Source organism: Leucoraja erinacea, chromosome 10 (genome assembly GCF_028641065.1).
Source record: "Leucoraja erinacea ecotype New England chromosome 10, Leri_hhj_1, whole genome shotgun sequence".
Taxonomy (NCBI): domain Eukaryota; kingdom Metazoa; phylum Chordata; class Chondrichthyes; order Rajiformes; family Rajidae; genus Leucoraja; species Leucoraja erinaceus.
In genome coordinates this window covers 27,421,188-27,432,829 of record NC_073386.1, presented here as the reverse complement: position 1 = coordinate 27,432,829, position 11,642 = coordinate 27,421,188, and the positions used below count along the sequence as shown (strand labels likewise).

The following is an 11,642-nucleotide window of genomic DNA, read 5'->3' as shown; positions in this document are numbered from 1 at the left end:
TACTGGAGGTCCCCTCCCCGGGAACCCCAGCATCTATGTGCCTTTCGGAGGGAACCCTCCCAGCACCCGGAGCGCCTGGAATCACTGACCACCCCGTCAGCGACCGACTTCGCGTACCCGACATTCACAGCTATCCGCTCCCGCGGCGAGAACTGGGGTTTCCCCACAGCCCATAGCTGGTTCCCTCGTCTGTCGTCGTGAATCCTCCGGCAGGAAGCCTCTGGAACAAGAGGTTCCTGCAAGGAATAAAACAGGTAAGAAAAACAAGCTTACCTGAAGTTTAAACTTACCGCGCTGGAGGAGCTCCTGCTGCCCCAACCGGTCGCCTGCACCAATGCGTCTGACGTAATGACACACGTGCGGCTGTACGGGGTTCTTCATGTAGTCATTCACGTGACTCCGAAGTAAAATGTATTCCTGTACATCAACCTGTTGGTTCACAAAGGGACTGCACTACTGGTTGTCATATAATAAAGTAATTTTATTCTCAAACTTTTGTGACTGAGTTTAGCATCTCCCTTTGGTTCTATGTGGAGGAAAAGTATAGAGGCATGCATAGAGGAATCTTAAGATACAAATGAAAGTTTGAGAATATGTTTACACAGTTGAATATAACATTATCAACATGAAGATCACAATTTTGAGCCTTGGAACTGTCAGTCATTTAGAAAAAATAATCCACAAAGGGATTAAGGAAGAAGAAGATCATCAGATTTTATTTCAAAACTACCAACTGTTCAAATGCCTTACAAAACCCTTGCATCAAAAGCAACAGCAGCATAAAATGTTACAGAACAGATAAATACAAGTCATTATAAAGTGTCATAGCAGAATAAATCGTTCCTGATATATTCTTAAAGATTTTTGCTCTGGAAACAATTTAAATGAAATAATTTAGAATAAGACTGCTCCCTCTCTTTTACATAGGAAGATGGTAGTATTGCTTTAGCTATCATTTAATTTCCCTTTCCAGAGATAAAGGAATGAGAAAGAGGCATATGTGAGAATTGAAATTCATTGAAGCACATCCCTTTCCTTTTTAAAAAATACTCTAACCTACAAACTTTCCAATCTGCAATGCATAAATCTTTGAGCTTCAAAAAAGATGGGCATCGCCACGTATGATTTAAGCTAAAAGTGCATATGAACATATTCATATTTCCTCTCTTATGATGATATATCTGGACTTATTTTACCACACTATCCCTTTTCATAGTTGTTTAGAAGATGGTTTTGATGCCTGGGAGCAAAAATCATTTTGATTTATTTGATGTTCATGAGCATCAGTGATTGTGTATTTGCAGCTTTCTAAGCTGTTTGCTTTGAAGGTTTGAGAGCTTGAAGCCAGGTTATGTTTATCTGCTGCAAAAATCATGCACTATTAAAGAAAAATGCATTTTGATATAGTTTTATCAATCTCAATAACTTTTAACTCTATTTCCATTCTCTGCAGAGATTAGTTAATTATAGGGTAAACTATATAAAGGACATAAGCTGACTATCAAAATTATATGTGTCTCATACCAAAAGGGATATCTATTATAAAACTTCAATCTAGTCTGAAGAGAAAATGTAATTTTATATTTGTTTCATTTGTATAGTATGCTTGTTGGCTTAAAGCATTGTGCTGATAATTTGTGCAAAGGTAGAAAGGTTGAAACCACCCATAATAGTGGGCAGTCACAAAAGAGAAAGGGCAACTAAATGAGTTGCAGATAGTATGGAGACTGAAATGTGATGTGGACCAGAAAGGGAAACCGAAAAGGAAGTTACACCAATCTCATAAATTGAGTCACAATATAAAGATTTTGCCTTGACTAGCTATCTATACATATCCTGGATAAGTCTACTTTGGTTTACACATTATATGTCTAAAATAATTTTCGTAAGAGCAAGAGCGAGAAACTATGTATTAAGCTGGTGCAAGTCTTTCTTTTTTGATCTGGTCATTGGATGCAACAGTAAATTATTTGGTGATGTTAACTGGTTATCTCCCAATGCTGAAGATGGATGAATGCAGAAAGGTTGTATGGGCAAAACTAATAACTGCAATTTTGAAGTGTCCAATCATTTACATTTATATTACCCTTGCCAATTTTGTTCCATTTAATTTTTTTCTCTCTGATTTGGTAATTGTATATCACAGAACAATTACAGAGAATAGAGAGAAGGCAGACAGATTAATGTTCCAGGAGATTTTCTAAGATATATGTTGCGCGATTTGTTTTTATTATATAAATGAAATCAGTACTGCACTTTTATAAACCTTACAGATTGCATTCTGCCAGGTTTCAAGTTTCATAAAAACCAACACAAAACAGAAGCCACATTCCTCCCATAAGAGACATCCAATTCTGAACATCAGTGGATAATTTTGCTAATTGTAGCTGCCTGTCAGCCTGGTTGCATCGCTCAGTATAAAGTCCTTAGTTAGGAACTGACTTCATGCTTCCCGCAGCAGAATAGTAATTCTTATGTAGTTTTAAATGAAATATAGTATTCGAGAACATTTTCTCACTGCCAGGTGGTTTGAGGAGCCAACTTCAGTCTTATCTAGAGAAAGCAGATTAGAGGAAAATATTATTTTTTAGTTTTTTTTAATGAAGAACTAGCTGCAACAATACTTAAAGCAGTAATTTTTGTTTCCTGGCATAGAGTTACAAACTTATCAAACATCATGGAATCGGCTACTTGACCAGACTACGCCAGTGTTTATTCTCAGTCTTTATCTAACCCTAGAGTAATCGTCTAGTTCTTCCTTCCCCATGTGTTTATCCGGATTCTTGTTATAAGCAAGCATTCGTGCTATTCACCTCAACTTTCTCTTTACCTAGTAAGTTCCACATTCTAATCTCTGAATAAAGATATTTCTCCTGAGTTTGCACTGGATTTATGAGTCACTATACAGAATATTTTTAAACTATCTTTATACCTGTTTTGGTTTCCATTACGCCTGATGACCTTCTCAAATCAATAGGCAACTGAAAATTCATAAAAACCTCATATGCTAATTAAATTACAATTTCAAAATTCCATTCTTGAGTTTCTTTCCAGGAGCAAAGTTTTCCAGGTTTTCCAGTGATCTTTGCTTGAACAACAATGTAGATCTAAGATAACTAACAATATAACACAGAAAGATTTGTTAAATAAATAACACCAAAACATAACTATATTGATAACAGCTCATCAGAGAGATCTAAATAAAGTGATTGTACAGCAAGCTCTGAAATCGGTATTCAAAATGCTTCACTCACATAAAATGGTGATTCAGCCAACACATATTAATTCACTTGTCATTTGCAGTACAATTATTCAAATGAATTTAAGAATGTTTCCAGGAAAACCACACTGAATAATGAATCATATTACTCAGAATCTATAACAAGGTATGGTCTAATGTAGACAAACTGTGGAATTAACAGTTGTGGAAAATGGATTAGGCTATTGAGCCCCTTGAGCTTGTTCGGCCATTTGATACAATGGCTGATCTGTGACTTCTCCATCTACCGGGCTTATTTCTGTTTGCTTTGACATATTTTTTTACGAGATCCATCAATCTCAGGTTTCAAAGCAACAACTCATCCAGGATTAATTTTCATTTATAAAAGAGTGTTCCAAATTTTTACCAAATTCTGTATCAACTTCTGAAAGGCATTATATTAACCATATATAACCATATAACAATTACAGCACGGAAACAGGCCATCTCGACCCTTCTAGTCCGTGCCGAACACGTATTCTCCCCTAGTCCCATATACCTGCGCTCAGACCATAACCCTCCATTCCTTTCCCGTCCATATAACTATCCAATTTATTTTTAAATTATAAAAACGAACCTGCCTCCACCACCTTCACTGGAAGCTCATTCCACACAGCCACCACTCTCTGAGAAAAGAAGTTCCCCCTCATGTTACCCCTAAACTTCTGTCCCTTAATTCTCAAGTCAAATATTAAAGTTTACATTCCCTCACCTGTGTCTAAGGTTTATGCAAATTGGTCAGCAATTGAAAAGACACAGTAAACAATCAGTCTTTGTCTGGGATTAGTGTTAGGAAATTCCAGAAAATGCCAGAAATTTCTACTGATGGATTTTTAGGCAGGAGATCCCTTTCTTTCCTTTGTTCATTTTGACAGTGCAGAAATGAATGAGTGTTCTCTGCATTGTAAGCAAGCAAGTAAGTAAATTGTTAAAGGGAATCCATTTCAGCATCCTTGGCACTGACCTATGATCAGCTCAGTAGTGACCCCTATGGAGCAAATAGAAACAGCCTTCACAGGCATTGGGAAAGTCATCTCTTGGATTGAGTAGTCTGTAGTCGATGGGAAACACCATTGAAAATCCTGGAAGAGACATCTAGATATACATTAAGCGTCAGATGCCGTGTGTTAAATTATTAACTGCACATAGGACTCAGAAAGAAAACAATAGATTGAATTACTATTTTATGTGTGCTAAATGCTGATTTCTTTAGACTTTGGAGGTGCAGCGTGGAAACAGGCCCTTGTGCCCACAGAGTCCAGCAATCGCTCTGTACACTAGCACTAAGGACAATTTACAGAAGCCAATTAACCTACAAATCCTAGGACTGTGGGAAGAAACTGGAGCACCGAGAGAAAAACCATTCTCAGGGAGAATGCACAAACTGTGTACTGTCTGCACTGTAGTCTAGTTTGAACCCGGATCTTAGGCTCTGTCAGGCAGCAACTCTACCACTGCGCCACTGTGCTGCCCTTCAGTGTTTGTTGTACAGATTAAAGACTCACATATTTAGGAGATATGTGAGCCTTTATTTAGGCCATTTTCGTTATGCTGTTTTGTTATGATGGATGGGATTTATATAGCGCCTTTCTACATACTCAAGGCGCTTTACATCGCATTATTCATTCACTCCTCAGTCACACTCGGTGGTGGTGAGCTACTTCTGTAGCCACAGCTGCCCTGGGGCAGACTGACGGAAGCGTGGCTGCTAATCTGCGCCTATGGCCCCTCCGACCACCACCAATCACTCACACACATTCACACGCAGGCAAAGGTGGGTGAAGTATCTTGCCCAAGGACACAACGACAGTATGCACTCCAAGCGGGACTCGAACCGGCTACCTTCCGGTCGCCAGCCAAACACTTAGCCCATTGCGCCATCTGTCGCCCGCACACAGTTATGCTTTGATGTGTTAAATAAATCATTCAATGTTAAGGGGCTGCCCCACTGCGACGACCTAATCTGCGAGTTTAGAAGAGTTTGCCCTCGACTCACGCTCGCAGCGTGGCCGACAGTTGGTCCTAGAAGGTCTTATGAGGCCACTGGAATGCTCCTTCATGCTCGCGGGAAGTTTGCGCATACTCGCGGCCTCAGCTAGGTCGCAGAAAAGTTTTCAGCATGTTGAAAAATGTTCTGCGAGTAAAAATTGGTCGGCATGGTTCTTTTTAACTCGTAGTGCAGTGGAGTGGGGTCGCTATTTAGTTACAGGCAGTCGAGGGTAGCCGTAGGCAATCTCCTTCGTTGACTGGGCATTTTAATTGGCTCATTGGAGTTTTCAGGACCCAGGAAAACCGACCGGTAGGTATAATGCCCGCTAAACTTAATTAAACGTTGTCTGACTTCTTAAAAGTGTCTCCACTCCTTCTCCCCCACTTCTCCCCCCACCTCCCCCCCCTCTCTAAAGGACTTACCCTACACTGTGCAGCTGTCTTTTAGCTTCCTCTTCATCGTGGGTGTGCATTTCAGACAGCGCTCCCCCACTTTCCCTGTCCCCCGCCTTTGCGATGTGTGTGTGTGCGCGTGCGGTCGGTCGATCCAGCTCACGATTTCATTGCTGACGGTTGATCCAGCTCGAGGTTTTCCAGGCGAGTGCCCTCGAGCTTGAAGGTCGAAGACACTCTTCTGAACTCGCGGATTAGGTCGCTGCAGTGGGACAGCCCCTTTAGTTAACTTGTACACCTTAGGCCTTCAGTGTTTTCAAAGCAAGGGACACTGGAAAACGTTGTACTCAGAAAGGAATTTTGAACCAATGCACTTTTAATTATATTCGTTTTTCATAGAAATTCGCTAGTGAGGTACATTATGTGATGTTATATCATTCAAATTTTTGGCACTTTTCTCATCAGTTTCCTGGATATCTTAAACTTCAAATATACCCATAACCTCTTAAAACTAAAACCACCAACTTTAATTTGTTTCATCTTTCCAAGGCTTCTGGAAAAAATAGAAAATGCTGATTATACGCAGAAAGTCCCTTTCCAGTTTAATGGCATCTTTCCTATAACAGGGTGATGAAAACTGAACACATTACTCCAAGTGTTGCCTCACCAACGTCTTGTATAAATATCCAAGCTGACCATGATGACGATCTGGATAGTCTGACTATGGATGTGGAGAGGTTGTTTCCGCTAGTGGAAGAGTCTAGGACTAACGGGCACAGCCTCAGAATAAAAGGACATACATTTAGAAAGCAAATGAGGAGGAATGTCTTTAGTCAGAGGGTGGTGAATCTGTGGAATTCATTGCCACAGATGGAAGTGGAGCAATTCAGTTGGTACTTTTAAAGCAGAGATTGACAGGTTCTTGATTAGTAAGGGTGTCAAAGGTTACGGGGAGAAGACAGGAGAATAAGGATGAGAAGGAAATATAGGCAAGCCATGAATGAATGGTAAAGTAGATGTGATAGGCCAAATGGCCTAATTCTGCCGCTATGATTTATGAACTTATTTACATTAATCTTATTTCGTACATTATACCCATATTTCTCTATGCTATTCTATCTCGGAATCTGTGCAAATTGCTTTTAAATCCTTTAACAATTCAGTTTAAAAAGATGTACAAAAACACTTTTTTTTAAAGGATATTGGGATGAGGATAGTTGATTGTGAGTGGGATATTTGTTATACTGATTGTTTTGGGAAAGGTGATTATAGGGTGATGGGTTGTATATATGACTAAGAGACTTTTTCTCTCTTTTTTTCTGTGGCTTTGTAAATATTTGGTTAGTGTATAAAGGTAAATAATTTGGTGTACATATAGCTGCCGGTGTACATATGGTGTACATATAGCTGCTAAATTTGTATAAGATAAATATAAGCAGTTGAATAAGGAGTGGGAATTAATAAGCTTTGGCTTCTTCCTGCTCCTTTTCAGACACATACGATTTAATTTATTTATAGATATTGTTTATGACACTTTATAAATATTCTTGTTTTGTTTTTTTGTTTTTTATAAGCTGTTTCACACTTGCTTTTTATTATTTTATTCTGTTCGAAATAAAGAATTAAATAAATAAACAGTGTCTGTCTGCCGCCTCATGTGGCAGCTTGTTGCAAATAACCACCACCATCTGTGTGCAAAATTGCCCCAGCAGATTCTTTTAAACGTTTTTCCCTCTCATCTTAAATTTGCTCCCTTGTCCTAGACTCCCCTGCCACGAGCAAAAAAAAAATCACTATCAACCTATTCATGCTCCTCATAATATTGTAAACCTCTATAAAGTCACCATTCAGCCTCCTATGTTCCGGTGAGAATAAACACCCCTAAATCCCTGCCATTTATATGTCCAGCCAGTACTGACATCCCAAAATGCACCAGCTCAAACCTATCTGCATTCAATTCTATCTCATCTGTCGCCACTTTACCTAACATTCCAACTGATCTATCCTTAAATAACCTTCTTTCCTATCTTCACATTTTCTTGACTCCAATCGCCAATCAAATTTGGATCCAGTTTTCCAACATGCTTCAGATTAGCCTACTACACTGGATCTTATCAAAAGCCTTACTGAAGTCCATGTTTTCTTATCTACCTTCTCAAAAAACACAATCAGATTTTGAAGAAGGGTCCCAACCCGAAATGTTACATACCCATGTTCTCCAAAGATGCTGTCTGACCCGCTAAGCTACTCCAGCACTTTGTACCTTTTTCTGCTTCCTTCTTTTTCCTGATTTGTTTACATTCGTGAATGGATTTCTTAAAATAACTAAAAAATACTTTTATAATGAGAGGATAATCACATAATTTAATTTTCTTTCTTTCTTTATATATGTCAGGCCACAATTCACAAGGCCTTCTGTGTGTAGAACATTCATACTCACCATTTAAATTATAAATCACCCAATGTACTAAGTGGTAAGAACTCTAAGATCTCTGTGGTGAGATCTCTAAGATCATGTCCTTAAAAGTGGTGTAAATCTCCACACACCAAACTGATGTATTTGTAGCGACTAACGGGTAGCTTTGTTTAAGAAGGAACTGCAGATGCTGGAAAATCTTAGGTAGACAAAAATACTGGAGAAACTCAGCGGGTGAGGCAGCATCTATGGAGCGAAGGAAATAGGCAATAGGAAATTGTTATAACGTTGCCTATTTCCTTCGCTCCATAGATGCTGCCTCACCCGCTGAGTTTCTCCAGCATTTTTGTCTACCAACAGGTAGCTTTGTGTTACTTTCTGCCTTGTGATTTGATTGCTGTAGTTTGAAGTATTGGTTGTTATTGGTCATTTGGCTGATTTTGTATAATGCCAAAACTATGCCTATCAGCACAGTTAATTGAACCAATCATTATTTATTTCCTTTGAATTTTTTTTGAAACATGATGTCAGTTACGTTGCTAGTTATGCAAAACTTTTAATTATAAAAATGAAATGTGCAGATGGCAACAAAATTAAATTCAAGACACTTTAATTACTTTAATGAGGACGATTATAAATGCTTTACTACATCTCAGTAATTTTCTATGTGGTCTTCTTACTTTTCCTGGTAGAGAGTTACTGACACTGAAAATCAATTATTTCAGTAAGGATAAAGAGTTTACTTCAGTTCACTCATTTCAAAACAGCTGCAGTGGTGAGTCATTGAGGTATAACCATATAAAGGGATTGTTTTTTGTGTAAAATATGAGCACTGTCACAAAAGTAGTTCTGAACTATTTTGAAAAATTCTTTTTTATTTTTCCTTCACAGACTAAACTGAAAATTATGACTTGTGACTCCTTGAAGTAATAGTCTGTTATTTAATTGAACTATCTGTCAGATTATCCATCTCAAAAGGGATTTCAAGACAGTGCCAATTGATGGGGCATGAAAATCTATGATTAACAATCAGAATAAGATAACATTTTCTGGTCCTGCTGGTGAAACTGTAGCCAGAGGGATAACTACTCAGTTGATCCTCTCTGTTCTGCAAAATCATCCCTCATTTTCCATCAGAGCTGTACTTTTCGTCTAATTACTCCTAGCATGTAGATTTGCCACATGAAGCCAAAGCCTGACATGTTATCAGCTCTAGAAGGACTTCATATCACAATTAAATGGATACCTCAGTGTTGTCATCCAACCACCTAACTTAGTATGCAAGTCTACAATTGAGATAGTGCCATGCAAAGCAGGATCATCTAACCCTTACAGACCATATAGCCATCTGCATCCTCGGCTGCAATGACCAAGGCTTGTTGGCCTCTGTAAAATTTCCCATTAATGTGTGAAGAGGACGAGAAAGTGGTATCACATAGAACAGTGTGAACTGGTGATCGATGGTTGCCATGGTTGGTGTGCTGAAGAGCCTGTTCTTATGCTTTAATTTTAAACTAAACTAAAATAAGGCAGGCAAGGGCAGCCAACTAGACAGGGACCAAAGGAATGCATAATTGTGATAACTCAATGATTATGTGTCTCTGCTCTTGACTACATGTATAAACAATTTTGGCTCATTGAATTGCTTGAGTTTGTCTTTTATAACTTATGCAGAAGGTGATAATGAAATGATCAGTAATAGCTGGCAACATAGGAGCTAAATCACAAAAGATACTTGGCTTTCTGTTTCTTCATTAGTAGTATTAATGGTGGGAAATAATGAGAAGGCAGCATTTGATGTTCATTTCTTGTTCTCTTGAGAGTTTTGTGAAGCCATTTTTCTAACCCACCCCAGTTCCTGATGTAAAATAATTATGATGTAAGAGCATTCTGCAGGGAACTATACGGGGTCAACTATTGTTCATCATCAATAATAATGATTTGGATGAGAATATGTGTAGGAAAGAACGTCACCCATTCCTTATCTCTAGAGATGCTGCCTGTTACTGAGTTACTCCAGCATTTTGTGTCTAACTTGGATGAGAATATGGTTGGCATTGTTTGTTAGTTTGAGGATGAAACTAAAATTGATGGTGTAGTGGAAAGGGAAATCAGTTATTTAAGATTACGACAGAATCAAGACTTCTGAAAATAAACCAAGGAGTGGCAGATGTAATTGAACTTGGACAAGTGCAAAGTGTTGCATTTTGGTAAGCTAAATTGGGGCAGGTTTTATACAGTAAATGGCAGGACTATAGAGAGCGTTGTGGAGCTGAGAGCCTTTGGGGTACAAATACATTGCTTCCTGAAAGTGGTGCACACTGGTAGACGGGGTAGTAAAAAGGACATGTGGCATGCTTGGCTTCTTTGGACAAAGCACTGAGTATAAGATCATGTTAAATGTTGTAAAAAAAAAAGATTCACAAAGGTGTTTCTGGGATAGAAGAGCTTGAATTAGGTCTAAAACTAGAGGGCATAGGTTTTGGGTGACAAAATAACATTTAAAGGAGACCCAAGGGGCAACTTTCTCACATGCAGGATGGTGTGTGTGTGTGTGTATGTATATATGCGTGCAATAAGCCAATTTGTGTAATAGAGGTGGGTAAAATTGTAAGATTTAAAAGGCATTTTGACATTTAATGGATGAGAAATGGAGGGTAAGGTTTAGAGGTACATGGATTAAATTCAAGCAAATGGGGCTCACTCAAGAAGGCAACTAGATTAGTGTGAACTAGTGGGGTAGGAGGGCCTGTCTCCTTGTTGTCAAACTCTATGACTATGATTCTGTAGTAAATGGGAGACCCACCCCCTTCCCACCCACCTCCAGCAATGAGAGGTATATTTCCAGTAAGTATGTCTTATAAATAGGTTCACATTGTCAGAGATTCTAATGATGAGACAAAGGCTTTCCAGGTGTAAAATGACAAATACTGCAGAATTATGTCAATGTTGAACTGAATTGAAAACTCTAACTCACAAGTTCATAACAGATTCTTAATAAGATTAGTTAGAAAACTGAAATTATCAGCAAAATGATTGTCAGAAGTATATAAGAATATCATTATTAAGCATTACTATCATTCCTTACCTGAAGGTAGCAACTGATGTTAACGGTTTTGTACTGGTTACATTATTTGATTTATAGTAGTCCATGAAAGTTCGAGCAAGGTTGTTTCCAAGTTTCATATCTGTAAAATTGTAGTTAAGGATTTAAGTTTCTATATAGAGAAAAACAAATGCAAAAGCATGGAAACTCCAGAACGCAAATGTTTCTCCTAGCTTATACAAAATATTCATAATAAAATGGGTTTTGGTAGAATTCCAATGAAATATTAGTGCAAGCAACTACAAAATCATTGCCATCATTTACTAGTTCTAAATTGGTCAAAATAGAAATACATTTTGAGTCTGATAAAAGTCTTATAGTTAAAAAAACAAAATCCAAGTCTCAGTAATGTTCCTCTTAAACATTATTATCATGAAGAATTCCATTGCATTTGTCTAAATCCTTCACATAACGTAAAAGGAGTGCTGATAATATTTGTTTCATTGTATATGACTCTTTTAGACAATAGGCAATATAGA

At 38.2% G+C, this 11,642-nt stretch overlaps 1 protein-coding gene across 1 annotated transcript in view; it reads right to left on the bottom strand.

Annotated features, from left to right (window-relative positions):
- Window positions 1-689: 689 nt before the first annotated feature.
- Window positions 690-11,642, bottom strand: part of agbl4 (AGBL carboxypeptidase 4) — a 440,437-nt gene continuing 429,484 nt past the window's right edge. Inside the window, exons 12-13 of the mRNA XM_055642477.1 lie at window positions 11,146-11,245; window positions 690-2,553 (exon numbers count right to left, since the gene is read on the bottom strand). Of these exons, the coding sequence (XP_055498452.1) occupies window positions 2,550-2,553; window positions 11,146-11,245 (104 nt within the window). The 3' untranslated portion in view covers window positions 690-2,549. The remainder of the gene's footprint in view (window positions 2,554-11,145; window positions 11,246-11,642) is intronic.